We start from the raw sequence: 19,753 nt of genomic DNA on the forward strand, positions 1-19,753 counted from the left end.
CACCGGTAAGTGTCAGTGTGATGTCTCATTGAAGGGGAATCATAGCATGTTACTAAACTTATCAAGCATTTCTTCGACTGCGAGGCACTCTAGAAATTGCACCCTGATCCCACGCCTGTCCCAATCTGGTTTGCAACTTGACAACATCTCCAGTCCTATATGGAAGCAGTAACTTCAGTTCATTCCCCAATGGGGTCAATGGTTCCCAACACACACCTGTACAGACAGATCCATTCCAGGTGTAGCCAGTCACACAGGAGCATCTGAAGCTTCCGTCCTGCTGGGTACAGGAGGCATTGGGTCCACATGGATTGTTCACACACGCGTCAATAACTGCAGAGAGAAAATGATTGTGGGTGGTTTAGCCAAAATCACAGTGCAGGTGAATAATATCGCTAAAACCCGTCATTGGTACATTTTGTTTCCGCAGTATACCCGAGTAATGTTCTTTCCTCCTAAGTGGCATCTGCTAATCATTGGAAAACCTACATTTTGTTTACAGAGAGCTTGTGCTAAGCAGTGGTAAAAATTCACAGCACGTCTTTTTCCCAGAATGATGACCGTATTAAAAGTTTATGCTTCTGAATTGTGTGAGAGCAGAACTGGACTGCAGAATTGTCAGCAAGGGGTGGCACAGTGATTAGCTCTGCTAACTCAAAGCACCAGGGACCTGGGTTCAATTCCCGGCCTTGTGGAGGTTGCACGTTCTCCTCGTGTCTGCGTGGGTTTCCTCTGGGTGCTCTGGTTTCCTCCCACAGTCCAAAGCAGGTTAGGTGGATTGGCCATGCTAAATTGCCCTTAGTTACCAAAGTTTAGGTGGGGTTACTGGATTATGGGATAGAGCGATGGAGTGGGCCTAGGTCAGGTGCTCTTTCGGAGAGTAAGTGCAGACTCGATTGGCTGAATGGCCTCTTTCTGCACTGTAGCGATTATAGATTTTATGATGCCATGACTGTGACATGATGCCCCCATAAAATACCATCCTGCAGTCAGTTGCTATCCCATAGAGAATGGATATTTCAATCAGGTACTGGGCTAGAATTGAAATGGAAATCAAGGCAGCTTCAGAAGGCACAGCGTGAAGCAACTGAATGAGGATAGGACCCAGGATTTATCTCAAACCATTGTTTTTTATTCAGTGGGCGCAGCTACACTGGGAAATGTACTTTCCAAATTTGAATTTGGATAACATTTGAGATTTATATGACCTTATTTTCAGCTTCCCCAAGTACGGTCAGTAAGAACGTTCATTTTTGTACCTTAATCAGTGTTGAGGTGAATGAGCCATGATGTGGAGATGCCGGCGTTGGACTGGGGTGAGCACAGTAAGAAGTCTTACAACACCAGGTTAAAGTCCAACAGGTTTGTTTCAAACACGAGCTTTCGGAGCACGGCTCCTTCTTCAGGTGAAGATTCACCTGAAGAAGGAGCCGTGCTCCGAAAGCTCGTGTTTGAAACAAACCTGTTGGACTTTAACCTGGTGTTGTAAGACTTCTTACTGAGGTGAATGAGAGATGAGATAAACCTCCTGATTCCCCAGCATGATATAATTTTCACCTGCCTATATCCCCATGAAATCTCTTTCTGCCGTTCTCAACTCTGTCACTCCCATCATGCTTTGTGCGGGGAGAAACTCCCAGATGTTGAAGATACGAATTAAAAATAACTTTTTTTGGAATAAAGATGGAGTCGAGAAGAATAACCCTGAACATTGGCGGGTTTGGTTGTCTCATTTGGCTAAATGAAAGTTCAGAATGTCGCCAACAGAGCAACTTGGTTTCCCATTCCGGCTGAGGTAGACTTGGGCCCGGTCTCCTTGCCTTGTTCCTGAGTGTGCAAGGCAACGGCAAACAAACACTGACAAAAAAACAGCAAAGAAAACCCCTCACGATGAGGCAGCACCAGATAATGAGCCAGGGACCTGCCTCCAGAAAGAGAACTCATGACATGGCCTAAAAAATAAAGATGGCATTGGGCGATTTACCCCTCGGATGATTCAGTGTCAGTTACCTGTACAACTCCTTCCATCTCCAGTATGTCCAGCCTTACACACACATTGGAAAGAGCCGGGGCTGTTGAAACAGGAGGCTGAGCTGTGGCAGTCGTGGCTTCCACTTTGACATTCATTCACATCTGAAGTTGAAAAGAAAGGAAGAGTTCACTGGAGGATTCCCAGCGTTGTCAATTTTTAAAAATATAAATTTAGAGTACCCAATTTATTTTTTCCAATTAAGATAGACTTATTGGCATGGCCAATCTACCTACCCTGCACATCTTTGGGTTGTGGGGGCGAAACCCATGCAAACATGGGGACAATGTGTAAACTCCACATAGACAGTGTCCCAGAGCTGGGACAGAACCTGGGACTTCGGCGCCGTGAGGCAGCAATGCTAACCACTGGGCCACCGTGCTGCCCTCAGCGTTGTCAATCTTAAACTTTCTACTGTTATCGGCCCAGATTTTGGCTTGGAAGCACAATATCTGGGAGAACAATCTTCAACAGACGGACCAAACGGTAGTGCAGTGTTGGCACTACTGCCTGGTGGTGCCAAGGTTCCAGGTTCGATCCCGGCTCTGGGTCACTGTCTGTGTGGGGATTGCGCATGCTCCCAGTGTTTGCTTGGGTTTTGCCCCCACAACCCAAAGATGTGCAGGGTAGGTGAATTGGCCACAGTAAATGTCCCCTTAATTGGAAAAAATGAATTGGGTACTCTAAATATATTTTTTAAAACAATTTTCAACAGAGATCCTGAGCTGTGGAGGAGTTAAATCACAGAGTGCCATCTTCTTGTTTGTGTGTGGCAGTGGAATGGTTTTCAGACTGACTAACAGTCTGACAAGTTGCGATACGAATGCTCTCTCCAAAGTCTTAATCATTTTTAATCAACAGCTTCTGCTGCAATGATGACATTCATCCCTGTTTCCAACTCATTTGTGCTCAATGTCAATCATGTGTGGGAATCCTGGATTCCGAGGCAGTGGGAAAAGGAGGTAAGGAAGATCCCCCTCCCCAGACTATTCTGGGTAAAGTTCAACAAATTTGAAGACACCCACCAACCCCTCACCCAACAAGTCACTGTCCGTGGGTTAGCCTCGACAGTGAGAGTCAGCTGGATGTTTCATTGTGAGGAGAATCATAAGATGTTACTAAACTTTTTAATTCAATTCTTCAAACTTCTGAATGCACACCCTGATCCCACCCTGCCTGGGCCCTGTTTGAGGTTTGACAAAATCTCCAGTCCTATATGGAAGCAGTAACTTCAGTTCATTCCCCAATGGGTTCAATGATTCCCATCACACACCTGTACAGACAGATCCATTCCAGGTGTAGCCAGTCACACAGGAGCATCTGAAGCTTCTGTCCTGCTGGGTACAGGAGGCATTGGGTCCACACGGATTGTTCACACACACGTCAATAACTGCAGATAGGAAACAAATGTGGGTGGTTTGGACAAAGTCACAGCACAGGCATATAAGATCGCAAAAATATGTAACTGGTGCATTTTCATTCCCCTGGATATTTGATCAATTTTCTTCCCTGGTCTGTGGAATTTGCTGATCACTGGAGCAGCGACAATTTTCTGTATCGATTCTTTACTGGCGGCGGTAAATTAGCAGAATTCTCATGATAGAGATCAACAATTTTCTGTATCGATTCTGTGCTGGGGAGCGGTAAATTAGCAGAATTCTCATGATAGAGATCAACTAGTGAAATGTGAGATAGCAGAATTGGCCCAGTCATAATGCTCCCTTGAGATAGCTGCCTGCTGGCTCTCATTGTTGAAGCTGACACATGGAGAATGGATAATTCAATGAGGTTGATTGGATTTGTAACTGGGTAAAGATTGCAGTTTACGGTTAGGACTGTGTGAGGCAACTGGACAATGTTAGGACACTGCACAGGCTTTTAACCCTCCACATGCTTTTACACTGGGTTCAGCTACTTTCAAAAATTTATTTTCCGCGTTTGGACTTGTAGAAAAGTTTGAGTTTTTAATTTATTGTTTGGGCTCCCCACTTCCTGGCTCAGCAAAACATTCTATTTACGACCAACAAATCACTTTTGAGCCAATCAGACATATTTCAGGATCTGACTAACCTCCTCACTCCCCAACATTTTAGTATTACCACCAAACAAATCCTCAGTCAATCATTTGATACATGCAGTCAGCAGATACTCTCCCCACGGCACATGATGAAATTTGAATTCAATAAAGTCTAGAATGAATCCATTGTCGATTGCTGTAAAACCCCATCTGGTTCACTAATGTCCTTGAGGGAAGGAAAACTGTTATCCTTACCTGGGGTAGCAAAACTGTGACACCAGATCCACAGCAAGATAATCAACTCTTAACTAACCCCATGGGTTAGCCTCGACAGTGAGAGTCAGCGGGACGTTTCATTGTGAGGAGAATCAAAAGATGTTACTGAACCTTTTAATTCATTCCTTCAATGGCGAAGCAAATTTCGGAATGCACATCCCAATCCCACCCCTGCCTGGGTTTGTTTGGCGTTTCAAAAAATCTCCAGTCCTAGATGGAAGCAGTAACTTTAGCTCATTCCCCAATGGGGTCAATGATTCCCATCACACACCTGTACAGACAGATCCATTCCAGGTGTAGCCAGTCACACAGGAGCATCTGAAGCTTCCGTCCTGCTGGGTACAGGAGGCATTGGGTCCACACGGATTGTTCACACACACGTCAATAACTGCAGATAGGAAACAAATGTGGGTGGATTAGACAAAGTCACAGCACAGGTATATAATATCACAAGAATATGTAACTGGTGCATTATCATTCCCCTGGATATTTTACCCTCCACATGCTTTTACACTGTGTTCAGCAAATCACTTTGGAGCCAAGCATGCATATTTCAGGCATCTGACAAACCTCCTCACTCCCCAATTTTAGTATTACCACCAAAGGAATCCTCGAAGTCAATCATTTGATACAGGCAGTCAGCAGATACTCCCACCAATGCAGATGTAGAAATTTGAATTCAATAAAGTCTAGCATTAAAAGTCTAATGATGACCAAGAATCCATTGTCGATTGCTGTAAAAACCCATCTGGTTCATTAATGTCCTTGAGGGAAGGAAAACTGTTATCCTTACCTGGGGTGGCCAACATGTGACCCCCAGATCCATAGCAAAATAATCAACTCTTAACTGCCCTCGGAAATGGCCTAACAAGCTATTCAGTTGAAGGGTAATAAGGGATGGGCAGCAAATGTTGCCCTTGGCAGCAACACCTACATACTATGAACAAATATTTAAACATTTAAAAAGTCGGCCATGATGCTTCTGGATATGGTCCCCATTCCTGGCTGGAATAGACCACCCAGACATGAAGGCATTCAAACTAAAAGCAATCTCTTAAGAAAGATAAAAAATATGAATAATTTAATGCAGATTAGATTTGGTGTCAGTTACCTGTACAATTCCTTCCATCTCCAGTATGTCCAGCCTTACACACACATTGGAAAGAGCCGGGGCTGTTGAAACAGGAGGCTAAGCTGTGGCAGTCGTGGCTTCCACTTTGACATTCATTCACATCTGAATTTGAGAAGAAAGGAAGAGTTCATTGGAGGATTCCCCAGCTTTCTCAATCTTAAACTTTCCACTGTTTCAAACCCATGTGGCTTGAAACCATATGACACTGGGAGAACAATCTTCAACAGAGGTCCTGAGCTAGGGAGGAGTTAAATCACAGAATGCCCTCTTCTTGTTTGTGTGTGGCAGTGGAATGGTTTTCAGATTGATTAACACTCTGACAGGCTGTGATGTGAATGCTCTCTCCAAGGTCTTAACCGTTTAAATCAACAGCTTCTGCTGCAGTGATGACATTGTGACAGATTGACATTCACATTTCTCTCTGTACTAAAATGTTACTCAGATTCATTGCTTCAGTTAAGTTTCCATCTTCTATCAAGCAACGTATTTCGAGGCAGTGACATCTTTTCAATGTTGGTATACCTTCCAAAATGTTATAATACAGGATATATTGGCCCAACTGGTTCAGGCGGTGTGTAGATGGATCATCCAGACAAGAATATTATATGATTTGGCTGAAATGGCATCTCGGAGATTGCGATTTCCTCTTAATGATTGCAAAAGGAATGGAAATTGGATCATTTTTATCCCTGGTAAGATTCAGTGTCAGTTACCTGTACAATTCCTCCCATCTCCAACATGTCCAGCCTTACACACACATTGGAAAGAGCCGGGGCTGTTGAAACAGGAGGCTGAGCTGTGACAGTCGTGGCTTCCACTTTGACATTCATTCACATCTGAAGTTGGGAGGAAGGGAAGAGTTCATTGGAGGATCCCCGGCTTTGTGAACCTTTAACCTTCTACAAACCCAGATTTCTCACTGAGCCCACATAACTTTTATAAATAGTCCACAGTGTGAAATGAAGAATAGATCTCTGGTGTTGGTTCATGTAAATCAGCAATGAGTAATTTATTCAGGAGTGAATAGAGAGATTTTACTGGATGTGCCAAGAATTAAAAAATAATCACTAAAACACTGTGGTGGCATCTTGGGTAAATATCATCAGGTGAGAAACTAAAAAGATGCGTTGAAAGGCCGTTTGACCCCAGATCAATAACCATCTAATCCACTAACTATTGTTCTGTTCACTATTGAATGGTGTGAGACTGATAAACGTGTTGGATGCCAAATGGCAGGAGAATGGGGGCTGGTAAATTGGGCGTTGGCGGTCAAGTGATGAAGCAACTTTTGGGGAGGCGGTAGCATAGTGATATTGTCACTAGACTAGTAACCCAGCGACTCAAGTACTCTGGGTCCCAGGTTCAAATCCCGCCACTGCAGATGGTGAAATTTGAATTCAATAAAGATCTGGAATTAAAAATCTAATGATGACCATGAAACCATTGTCGGTTGTCATAAAAGCCCATCTGGTTCACTAATGTCCTTTAGGGAAGGAAATCTGCCATCCTTACCAGGTCTGGCCTATATGTTGTCCAGACCCACAGTCATCTGGTTGACTCATATCTGCCCACTGAAGGGCAATTAGTGATGGGTAATGATGGCACAGCCTGCGATGCCCAGCTCCCATGAAAGAATTTTTAAAACTTGCAAAATGTCCAACAAAAGATGACAATCTGGGATTATTATGGGATATTTGGGATTGCAAAGGAGTGAACCAACAGTCTGAATTACAAATCTGGAAGAAGCACCAAGAAATCTTGGAAACACAGAATGGAACTGAGATGAATGACTATGAAATTTAGCTGGATTTGTTCGCTCATTTCCCCAGATTAAGGTTCAGAATGGGACTTGCTTCTTCAACCTGCAGTGGAAGGTTATGGCAAACCATCGTTGAAAGAAAACAGCAAAGAATCACCGTCATGAGGAATAACAGTAGATAATGAACCAGGAGCCTGCTATCGGAAAGAAAACACATAATAATTATAATAATAATCACTTACTGTCACAAGCAGGCTTCAATGAAGTAACTGTGAAAAGCCCCTGTGAAAAGTTGTGAAAACATAATCTGAAAAATAAAGATGGAATTGGGCTGATCTATCCCTGGGATGATTCAGTGTCAGTTACCTGTACAATTCCTCCCATCTCCAGTATGTCCAGCCTTACACACACATTGGAAAGAGCCGGGGCTGTTGAAACAGGAGGCTGAGCTGCGGCAGTCGTGGCTTCCACTTTGACATTCATTCACATCTGAAGTTGAGAAGAAAGGAAGAGTTCATTGATCCTCCTGCTCCTTAAATACCACCGCGTTTCTTAATCTTAAACTTTCTACATACACCCAAATTTAGGTTGAGCCATACGAGTCTGGAGAACAATTGTCAACAAAGATCCTGAGCTAGGGAGAAGTGAAATCACAAAGTGTCCTCTTCTGACACCCATTTCTTGCCCTCTCATTTGTGCGTTGACACATTCTAATCAGTAGTTTCTTATGATCATACCTTCACTCTTCCCTTGGAGAGAATTGTGTGTGGCAGTGGAATAATTTTCAGGCTGATTATTACTCTGACAAATTGTGATGTGAATGCTCTCTCCAAGGTCATAACATTTAATCAGCAGCTACTGCTGTCGTGATGATTTGCATCTCGGCTTCCACCTCTTTTCTGCTCAGTATCAATCACTCCCAAGTACGGGAATCCTGGATTCCGATGCAGTGGGAAAATAGATAAGGAAATTGCCCTCCTTCCTAGACAATGCTAGGTACAGTTCAACAATTTGTAAATACCCTTCAACCCCTCACCCAGCAGGCCACTGGACATGTCTTAACCCCAACAGGAAGTCATGATGTGTTACACCGTCTGGATCTGCAAAGACTTCATTGCCTGCAAAGACTCACATTCAAAGTATTATCTTACATCATTGAATTTGTCTATATATGTGTTTATGGAACCCACCTCTTCATTCACCTGAGGAAGGAGCTGCGCTCCGAAAGCTAGTGATTCGAAACAAACCTGTTGGGCTGTTACCTGGTGTTGTATTATTATTATTAAGACTTCTTACTGTGCCCGACAGAACGTGACAGTAGGCCATTGTGAGGTAAATCTATGACCGTTGGCTACGTTTAGTACTTATTTCTTCCCCAGCATTGCAAACTTCCCAATATTCATCTTGAATGGACCCCCGGTCTGGTCTGAAGTTTGACAAAATCTCCAGTCCTATATGGAAGCAGTAACTTCAGTTCATTCCCCTGTGGGTTCAATGATTCCCATCACACACCTGTACAGACAGATCCATTCCAGGTGTAGCCAGTCACACAGGAGCATCTGAAGCTTCCGTCCTGCTGGGTACAGGAGGCATTGGGTCCACACGGATTGTTCACACACACGTCAATAACTGCAGATAGGAAACAAAAGTGGGTGGTTTGGACAAAGTCATAGCGCAGGTATATAAGATCGCAAAAATATGATGACGATTAAAACAAATCACAGCTGAAAAAGATCACTTCAGCACGGTATGACTACCAGATAAAGAGGGAGCAACTCAAGGACAAGAGATAGTCAATTAGAGGAAGCAGACACAAATTGGCTGCCTTTTCGATGGATCAGAAAGTTTTCAGATTTTTTGGAACTTGTTGGAACAGATTTGTTCTCTTGTACTTTTTATTTTGGATTACTGTTCAATAAAACTTCAGCCGTCTATGCAGCAACACATTGTGAGACAGTGACATCTTGTAGAGGTTGGACAGCTTCCAAATTGTTCCAGAAGTTATAATTTCACCCTTCCACTTACCTAGCTGGTTAATCAATGTGAAGATGAATAATCCAGATGAGGGTGACAGCATTTGGTTGAAACATCCTCTCAGATTTTGCAATGTAAGAGGAATGGGAATGGAATGATTACCCCTGGAATGATTCAAAGAACAATACAGCAGAGGAACAGGGCCTTCGGCCCTCCAAGGGTCACGTATCCTATCTAGACCAGCCGCCTATATCCTTCTGTACCCGTCTGTCAGTGGCGTGCAGAGGGGGGGGGCCGACGGTGCATTGGCCCCGGGCATCCATTGGATGGGGGCATCCAATCAGAGAAGGGAAAAAAAAAAAAAATTTTTTTTAAAAAATCTTTTTTTTTTTTAATTTAGATTACCAAATTATTTTTTTCAATTAAGGGGCAATTTAGCGTGGCCAATTCACCTACTCTGCACATTTTTTGGGTTGTGGGGGCGAAACCAACGCAGACACGGGGAGAATGTGCAAACTCCACACGGACATTGACCCAGAGCCGGGATCGAACCTGGGACCTCAGTTCTGTGAGGCGGTTGTGCTAACCACTAGGCCACCATGCTGCCCCAGAGAAGGAAATAAGATAGTAATTTTAAAATTTCAGTGGTGATAAATCAATTTTTGGAGGCTCACCACACTGCAGAGGCAGTTGTTAGCCTTTTATTCCTTTAACATGGTGTACCCTTTCTGTCTATAGAAAATGGTCCTTCTCCCCATCCCCCCCACACGCATGCGCATAATGTACGTGGTGCAACCATCAAAAGCAGCAAGCAGACGTGGCTGTTCGTTCCTGCGTTTCCTCGAGTCATAACTCGTCTTTTCTTCAGCTTTTTGTGCATCTAGATTAGTTCTTTTACCTACTCAGGTCAGTGAATAGCTCTAGAACAGGTGCAACTACGGTTTTTATAGGTTTTTTGGCGATATTTAATGAAATATTTACGTGGGATGTAGTAAGAGTGAAGCCTGGATGATCAGAGGACTGCTATGGCATTTAATCTCGGAATAGGAGACATTTATTCCTTAACATGCTAATATTCGAATACAGATACCACTAATTTGCAAGTCTATGATATAAATTGCACAAAATTATCAGTGGAGAATCAGTGTGAAATAATTTGATACGAAGGAACAAAGAAATTAAATATGGTTTATCCATCTGCAACTGACCGATTGTTTACCATTTTCTTCCCATTTTCTCATGCGTATTACGGTTTTTGAGATAGAAAATGAAATGTTACGAGTATTTCGTGTACAACCGAGTGGAGCACAGAACAGGAAAAAAAAGAGGGCCAGAGTCGAAGAAGAGTCACATCAAAGAGGGGCATTAGATGCATGGATAAAAAGAAGTAAAGAAGAAGTAGGAGAACCTGGAGAAGTAAAAGATGATGTGGGTGCAGAGAAGGATTTTTCTGATACGGATTCAGCTCGGTCAGAACATAAAGCTCTCTCTCCTCAGTCTCGTTGTCAGGATGATGATCCATGTGAAGAAAATAAAGAAGATATTTGCATATTTTTGCAAAGAAGCGATTTTGGCTGTTTGAAGAAACCGATTCCAGATCATTTGAAGATGACAATATTACAACATGGCCCTGAAAAATATCAGAATAAAAGTGGTCCATTTGCTGAGAAGGATGGGAGATCATTTTCCAAACAGTGGTTTGATAAAGTTTCCACAAACGGAGAAATTGTGGAGAGAAAATGGTTGTTATACTCTCCATATCGGAAAGCATGCTACTGTTTTGTTTGCTTTTTGTTTTCAAAGGAGCATTTGTTGTCTGTGTCAAACTTTGGAAAGGAAGACGGTTTCTCCACTTGGAGAAAATTAAATCCAACAATACCTGACCATGAGAAAAGCCCTTCTTATAGAGGTCACATGATGGAATACCTGAACCTTGTAGTTCAACTCCATCATTCAACTACGATAGATGCTGAACTTCAACAGCAAATGTCTGCTGAAAAGAAAAGATGGAAAGCTATAACTGAACGGATTGTCGAGGTTATATCCTTTCTGGCAAAACAGAATCTGGCCTATCGTGGACATTGAGGAGAAGGAATATCTGGGTTATCAGAGCCAGGGGAGACAGTCAGTGAAAATACAGGAAACTTTCTAGCAACAATCAGACTTTTGGCCAAATATGATGACATCTTAGCAAAACACTTGCAGAGAGGGAAAGAGAAACCAAAAAGTGTCACCTACTTGTCCAACAGAATTCAAAACGAAATAATCAATCTTCTTGGTGAAACTGTCAAGAAAAATATAATTTCCGAAATTAAGGACGCAAAATATTTTAGCATAATGCTGGATTCAACTCCAGATATTGCCCATGAAGATCAGGTTTCTGAAATTCTGCGTTACGTTCATATTGATGAAAACAGAAAAGTAGAAATAAAGGAGACATTTCTGGGATTTTTTCAAGTCAACAAGAAAGATGCAGTCAGCCTGGTAAATAAAATTCAGGAAAAATTGGAAGAAGACAAAATTTCCATGAATGACTGTCGTGGTCAAGCATATGATAACGCAGCAGTTATGGCTGGAGTGAGAGGAGGTGTTCAACAAAAAATTCTTGAAGTTTAACCCAAAAGCTGTGTTTGTGAACTGCGAGAACCACAGCCTCAATTTGTCCTGTGTCCATGCAAGTGAGGTGCAACCTGTTGTTGTTACATTTTTTGGCATTCTAGAAAAACTCTACTTTTTTTTCGTCATCTACTTCTCGTTGGGAAGTGTTAAAATCATTTGTCACTCGGACTGTGAAAAGATAGTGTGACACAAGATGGAGTTCCAGCCATGATGCTGTGCAAGTAATCCACGAAGAGTGTGACAACGTTATTGCAAGCCTTCAACACCTGCTGGAAGGAGAATTTTCAAGGGAAACTAAATCTGATGCAGGATCGCTACTGAACTCTATTCAACAGTTCCCGTTTATAGCTTTATTACATTTTTGGTACTCAGTTTTATCATCAGTGGATAAAGTCTCAAAACGTTTGCAGGATCCGAAAATGGGGTTCCATGAAGCTTCTTGTGATCTGAGAGGACTTATTCATATCTTGAGTTTGAAGAATGACGAAATTATCCACAATGCAATAGATTTAGCCAATGAATGTTGTCAAAATTGGGGAATACCAATTGCACGAACAAGGAGAAGAAGAATAATGCCTGGAGAGTCAGCAAGAGATAGTGGACTGACGGCACAAGAAGAAATGAATAAAGTAATGGTAGAGATTGTGAACAGATTAAAAACTGAAATTGAAGACCGCAGTGTCCGTCTTCAAAGACTCAGTGACCGATTTTCTTTTCTTCTGAACTTGAATTCAGGAGTGATTGAAGATGAACAAGAAAGAGAGAAATTAAAAAAGGAATGTTCAGACTTTGCAAATTATTATGACAATGATGTGGTTTCAATTCAGTTATATGACAAAATTATTGATTTTGTGATGCTCCTTTGAGCTGGAGGGAATAGAGTTCCCCCTGATCCTAAAGATGCTCTGGAGCCTTTACTGCAGTATGGGAGGGATGTCTTTCCGACGCTGTGTGTTTCATACAGATTACTGCTTACAATCGCATTTTCAGTCGCAAGCTGTGAAAGGTCATTTTCAAAACTGAAATTAATAAAAACATATCTGAGGTCTTCTATGTCACAGGAGCGACTGACCAACCTGGCTTTAATAAGCATTGAAAAAGAATTTCTCACAGCTGATGTAAAAAGTGAAGTAGTTCAGGTGTTTTGTGACAGGAGGTATCATTTGGGGAAAAGAACTTAATAAATTTGATTGATTTATATTAAAATCGAATAAAGCGTTTATTTCATGTTTCATCTGTGTTTATATATTCAAAATGTTTTCCTTTCTCATAATATTTCTCAGTATATTAGGCCTTATACTTGAGTCTTTGGGGCATACAATCAAGATTTGCCCCGGGCATCACCAGACCTCTGCACGCCACTGCCGTCTGTTCATGTGCCTATCGCTAACTTATCTGCCTCAACCACCTCACTTGACAGTGCATTACAAGCCACCACCACCCTCGCACATCTCCACTGAACCTTTTCCCCCTCACCTTGAACATGTGCCCCCTTGTAATTGTTATTTCCACCCTGGGACAAAGCCTCCAACTGTTCAACTTATCTATACCTCTGATAATTTTACAAATGTTTATCAGATCGCCCCTTAGCCCCCTTCCCTCTAGGGAGAACAATCCTAGTTTATTCAATCTCTCCACATAGCTAATACCCTCCACACCAGGCAACATCCTGGTAAACCTTTTCTGTACTCTCTCCAAAGCCTCCACGTCCTTCTGATAGTGCGGTGACCAGAATTGGACACAGTATTCCAAATGTGGCCTAACCAACATTCTATATAACGTAATATAATTTAAAGCTTTTATACTCGATACCCCGTCCTATGAAGGCAAGCATGCCATATGCTTTCTGTGCCACGATTACCACCTGTGCTGCCTCTTTTAAGGATCTGTGGATCTGCACGCCGAGATCTCTATGTGTCTCTATGCTCCTGATAGTTCTGCCATTTATTTTATAGCTCCAAAGTGTCAGTGTTAGTTACCCGAACAATTCCTTCCATCTCCAGTATGTCCAGCCTTACACACACATTGGAAGGAGCCGGGGCTGTTGAAACAGGAGGCTGAGCTGTGACAGTCGTGGCTTCCACTTTGACATTCATTCACATCTGAAGTTGAGAAGAAAGGAAGAGTTCACTGGAGGATCCCCAGCTTTGACAAACTTAAACTTGCTTCACTCACCCAGATTCAGACTTCGACCACATGAAACATACAAAAGATGACTAGTTCAAAATGTGACATGAAGTATCTTTGTTTGTGGATGCCTGTACAACTTCAACATCAGAAATTAGTCAATTTATGCAGGAATGGATGAGGAGAGAACATAACCACATTTACCTGGATGTTCTATGAGCTAAAGGCTAAATTCCCAAACACTGCAGTGAGCAAATTAGGTGAAAATTATAGGGAGAGGAAAATAATGATGAGTTGAATGGCTGTTTGACCCTCGGCCAATAATTATCCAACTGTTGGGTATTCACTACTTAACGGTGTGGAAATGATGAATCTGCTCAATGACCAATGGTGGGAGAGCAGTGGCTAGGCAGATGGAAGATGGTCATGTGATGCACCGTTCGTGATATGTCCAACAGGAATTGACACATCAGATTGGGGCAGGGACAATCAGGAAAACAACGGAGGGAATTGAGTTACTTACAATCTGAAGAAAAACACAAGATTTTGTGAAAATCTGAAACAAGGATTTGTTGGAAATAAAAAACAGGTGAGTCAGAAACTGCGGAGTTTCTGTTTCTGGTCAGGACCCAACGCCAATTATCCGCTCAGCAGTCTCAATTGTTTTTCTTTAATTCTTTGACCAAATATAGAACATATGGAACAATTGAAAATCAGTATAAAGACAGAGATAAAAAATGCAATTGACAATCCTCAGTAAAGTCTCAGTTACCATGAAGAAAAGGTGAACTACACCATCATTCACCAAAACACTTGCATTTTTATTAAGTATCAATTTAGTCCCAATTCAATCTGTCCACATCCCTGAGTTTCACGTTTTCCTCTCCTGTCCATATTGGGATTTTGGTGAATATTTACAAAACATCCTCCAATAATTGCCCGACGTTAAGACTGCTGATGTGTGAGTCTTGATGGTAGTCATAGTCAGATGGATCATCAAATTTACAGTGCAGAAGGAGGCCATTCGTCCCATCAAGTCTGCACCAACTCTTGGAAAGAGCACCCTACTTAAACCCATATCTCCACCCTATCCCCTTAACCCAGTAACCCCACCTAAGTTTTTGGACACTTAGGGCAATTTATCATGGCCAATCCACCGAACCTGCACATCTATGGGCTGTGGGAGGAAACCGAAGCACCCGGAGGAAACATACGTAGACATGGGGAGAATATGCAGATTCCACACAGACAATGACCCAAGCCGGGAATCGAACCTCAGACCCTGGAGCTGTGAAACAACTGTGCTAACCACTGTGCTACCGTGCTGCCTTCATGAGGCGATTCACTGTTGGTTATTGAGGGTGTCATTCGTTTCCATAGTAAGAAGTCTTACAACACCAGGTTAAAGTCCAACAGGTTTGTTTCAAACACGAGCTTTCGGAGCACGGCTCCTTCTTCAGGTGAATGGAAAGGCTTGTTCCAGAAATGTTTATATAGACACAGTCAGAGATGCCCCGGAATGCGAGCACCTGCAGGCAATCAAATCATCAAAGATGCAGAGAGAGAGGTAACTCCAGGTTAAAGAGGTGTGAATTGTCCCAAGCCAGTTCAGTCGGTAGGCCTCTGCAAGTCCAGGCTTGTTGGTGGGGGCCGAATGTAATGCGACATGAATCCCAGATCCCGGTTGAGTCCGCATTCATGCGTGCGGAACTTAGCTATAAGTTTTTGCTCAGCAATTTTGCGTTGTCGCGTCTCCTGAAGGCCTCCTTGTAGAATGCTGACCCGGAGATCAGAGGCTGAATGTCCTTGACTGCTGAAGTGTTCCCCAACTGGAAGGGAACAGTCCTGCCTGTTGATAGTCGCACGATGCCCGTTTATTCGTTGTCGCAGTGTCTGCATGGTCTCGCCAATGTACCACGCTTCGGGACATCCTTTCCTGCAGCGTATGAGGTAGACTACATTGGTCGAGTCGCACGAGTATGCGCCGCGTACCTGGTGGGTGGTGTTTCCACGTGTAATGGTGGTGTCCATGTCGATGATCTGGCATGTCTTGCAGAGATTACCCTGGCAGGGTTTTGTGGTGTTGTGGTTGCTGTTCTGAAGGCTGGGTAATTTGCTGCAAACAATGGTTTGTTTGAGGTTGCGCGGTTGTTTGAAGGCCAGTAGTGGGGGTGTGGGGATGACCTTGGCAAGATGTCCATCCTCGCTGATGATGTGTTGGAGGCTGCGAAGAAGATGTCGTAGTTTCTCCGCCCCAGGAAAGTACTGGACGACGAAGGGTACTCTGTCAGTGGTGTCCCGTGTTTGTCTTCTGAGGAGGTCGGTGCGGTTTTTTGCTGTGGCGCGGTGGAACTGTCGATCAATGAGTCGAGCGCCATATCCCGTTCGTACGAGGGCATCTTTCAGCATCTGTAGGTGTCTGTTGCGCTCCTCCTTGTCTGAGCAGATCCTGTGTATACGGAGGGCTTGTCCATAGGGGATGGCTTCTTTAATGTGTTTCGGGTGAAAGCTGGAGAAGTGGAGCATCGTGAGATTATCTGTGGGCTTGCGGTAAAGCGAGGTGCTGAGGTGACCGTCCTTGATGGAGACGAGTGTGTCCAAGAATGGAACTGAATTTGGAGAATAGTCCATGGTGAGTTTGATGGTGGGATGGAACTTATTGACTGAACAAATTCAGTTCCATTCTTGGACACACTCGTCTCCATCAAGGACGGTCACCTCAGCACCTCGCTTTACCGCAAGCCCACAGATAATCTCACGATGCTCCACTTCTCCAGCTTTCACCCGAAACACATTAAAGAAGCCATCCCCTATGGACAAGCCCTCCGTATACACAGGATCTGCTCAGACAAGGAGGAGCGCAACAGACACCTACAGATGCTGAAAGATGCCCTCGTACGAACGGGATATGGCGCTCGACTCATTGATCGACAGTTCCACCGCGCCACAGCAAAAAACCGCACCGACCTCCTCAGAAGACAAACACGGGACACCACTGACAGAGTACCCTTCGTCGTCCAGTACTTTCCTGGGGCGGAGAAACTACGACATCTTCTTCGCAGCCTCCAACACATCATCAGCGAGGATGGACATCTTGCCAAGGTCATCCCCACACCTCCACTACTGGCCTTCAAACAACCGCGCAACCTCAAACAAACCATTGTTTGCAGCAAATTACCCAGCCTTCAGAACAGCAACCACAACACCACAAAACCCTGCCAGGGTAATCTCTGCAAGACATGCCAGATCATCGACATGGACACCACCATTACACGTGGAAACACCACCCACCAGGTACGCGGCGCATACTCGTGCGACTCGACCAATGTAGTCTATCTCATACGCTGCAGGAAAGGATGTCCCGAAGCGTGGTACATTGGCGAGACCATGCAGACACTGCGACAACGAATAAACGGGCATCGTGCGACTATCAACAGGCAGGACTGTTCCCTTCCAGTTGGGGAACACTTCAGCAGTCAAGGACATTCAGCCTCTGATCTCCGGGTCAGCATTCTACAAGGAGGCTTTCAGGAGACGTGACAACGCAAAATTGCTGAGCAAAAACTTATAGCTAAGTTCCGCACGCATGAATGCGGACTCAACCGGGATCTGGGATTCATGTCGCATTACATTCGGCCCCCACCAACAAGCCTGGACTTGCAGAGGCCTACCGACTGAACTGGCTTGGGACAATTCACACCTCTTTAACCTGGAGTTACCTCTCTCTCTGCATCTTTGATGATTTGATTGCCTGCAGGTGCTCGCATTCCGGGGCATCTCTGACTGTGTCTATATAAACATTTCTGGAACAAGCCTTTCCATTCACCTGAAGAAGGAGCCGTGCTCCGAAAGCTCGTGTTTGAAACAAACCTGTTGGACTTTAACCTGGTGTTGTAAGACTTCTTACTGTGCTCACCCCAGTCCAACGCCGGCATCTCCACATCATTCGTTTCCATCACAGACAAAGTATAACAACTGAACTCACGGTAGCATGGTGGTTAGCATCAATGCTTCACAGCTCCAGGGTCCCAGGTTCGATTCCCGGCTGGGTCACTGTCTGTGTGGAGTCTGCACGTCCTCCCTGTGTGTGCGTGGGTTTCCTCCGGGTGCTCCGGTTTCCTCCCACAGTCCAAAGATGTGCGGGTTAGGTGGATTGGCCATGCTAAATTGCCCGTAGTGTAAGGTTAATGGGGGGATTACGGGTATACGGGTTACGTGGGTTTAAGTAGGGTGATCATTGCTCGGCACAACATCGAGGGCCGAGGGGCCTGTTCTGTGCTGTACTGTTCTATCTAAATCATGCCTTAATCCAAAACCTGCCCCATCCTGATTTGGTACTGGACAAAATCGCCAGTCCTACATGGAAGCAGTAACTTCAGTTCATTCCCCAGTGGGTTCAATGATTCCCATCACACACCTGTACAGACAGATCCATTCCAGGTGTAGCCAGTCACACAGGAGCATCTGAAGCTTCCGTCCTGCTGGGTACAGGAGGCATTGGGTCCACACGGATTGTTCACACACACGTCAGTAACTGCAGATTTAAACAGATGGTGATGATTAAAACACATCAAAGCTGAATAAGATCACCTCAGCATGGAATAGCTATCAGATCAAGAGGGAGCTACTCAAGGACAAGAGATAGTCAATCACAGGAATAAGACTCAAATTGTCTGCCAATTCAATAGATCGGGCAGTTTTCAGATTTGTGGAACTTCTCCGAGGCTTCTCTGGCACTTTTTATTTTGGATTAATGTTCAATAAAATTTCAGCTGTCTATGTGGCAACATATTCTGAGGCAGTGATGTATTTTAGACGTTTGACAGCTTCCAAATTGCTCCAGAAGTTATCATTTTATCCTTCACTTACCCAGCTGGTCAGCAGCCTGAAGATGAGTGATCCAGATGAGGAAGGTGACAATATTTGACTGAAACATCCTCTCAGATGTTGCAATTTCCTCACAATAAATGCAAGAGGAATGGAAATGGAACAATTTACCCCTGGGAATATTCAGTGTCAGTTACCTGTACAATTCCTCCCATCTCCAGTATGTCCAGCCTTACACACACATTGGAAAGAGCCGGGGCTGTTGAAACAGGAGGCTGAGCTGTGACAGTCGTGGCTTCCACTTTGACATTCATTCACATCTGAAGTTGAGAAGAAAGGAAGAGTTCATTAGAGGATCCCCAGCTTTGTCAATCTGAACCTTCTTACCAGATCTTAACTACCCAGATCAGACTTTGACCACACGGCACATACAAAAGATGACTAATGCAAGATGTGTGGTGGTTGCCTGTACAATGTCCATATCGGAAATTAGTCAATTTGTGCAGGAGTGGACGAGAAGAGAACATAACCACATTTTCCTGGATGTTCTAGGAGCTAAAGGCTAAGTTCCCAAACATTGCAGTGAGCAAATCAGGTGATAATTATAGGGAGAGGAAATGAAAGATGAGTTGAAAGACTGATCCTCGGCCAATAATTATCCCACTGTTGGGTATTCGCTACTTAACGGTGTGGAAGTGATGAATGTGCTGAATGACTAATGGTGGGGGATCAGGAACTGGACAGTTGGAACATGGAGGTCATGTGATGCACCTTTCCATGAAATGTCCAACAAGAATTGAGAACCTCAGATTGGGGCAGGGACTATCAGGAAAACAACAGAGGGAATTGAGACTTAAATCTGAAGAAAACCACAAAATACAGTAGATTACGAAAATATGAAATAAAACAAACAGGTGAGTCAGAAACTGAGAAATTTTTGTTTCTGGTCAGGACCCAACGCCAATTGTCCGCTCGTCAGTCTCAATTGTTTTT

At 43.8% G+C, this 19,753-nt stretch overlaps 1 protein-coding gene across 1 annotated transcript in view; it reads right to left on the reverse strand.

The window, feature by feature from the left end:
* Window positions 1-19,753, reverse strand: part of LOC119954770 (neurogenic locus Notch protein-like) — a 48,808-nt gene that overhangs the window by 24,185 nt on the left and 4,870 nt on the right. The window contains exons 3-8 of the mRNA XM_038780311.1: window positions 18,958-19,080; window positions 13,786-13,908; window positions 8,726-8,842; window positions 4,594-4,710; window positions 3,303-3,419; window positions 217-333 (exon numbers count right to left, since the gene is read on the reverse strand). Of these exons, the coding sequence (XP_038636239.1) occupies window positions 217-333; window positions 3,303-3,419; window positions 4,594-4,710; window positions 8,726-8,842; window positions 13,786-13,908; window positions 18,958-19,080 (714 nt within the window). The remainder of the gene's footprint in view (window positions 1-216; window positions 334-3,302; window positions 3,420-4,593; window positions 4,711-8,725; window positions 8,843-13,785; window positions 13,909-18,957; window positions 19,081-19,753) is intronic.

The sequence above is a fragment of the Scyliorhinus canicula genome, chromosome 20, assembly GCF_902713615.1.
Source record: "Scyliorhinus canicula chromosome 20, sScyCan1.1, whole genome shotgun sequence".
Taxonomy (NCBI): Eukaryota; Metazoa; Chordata; class Chondrichthyes; order Carcharhiniformes; family Scyliorhinidae; genus Scyliorhinus; species Scyliorhinus canicula.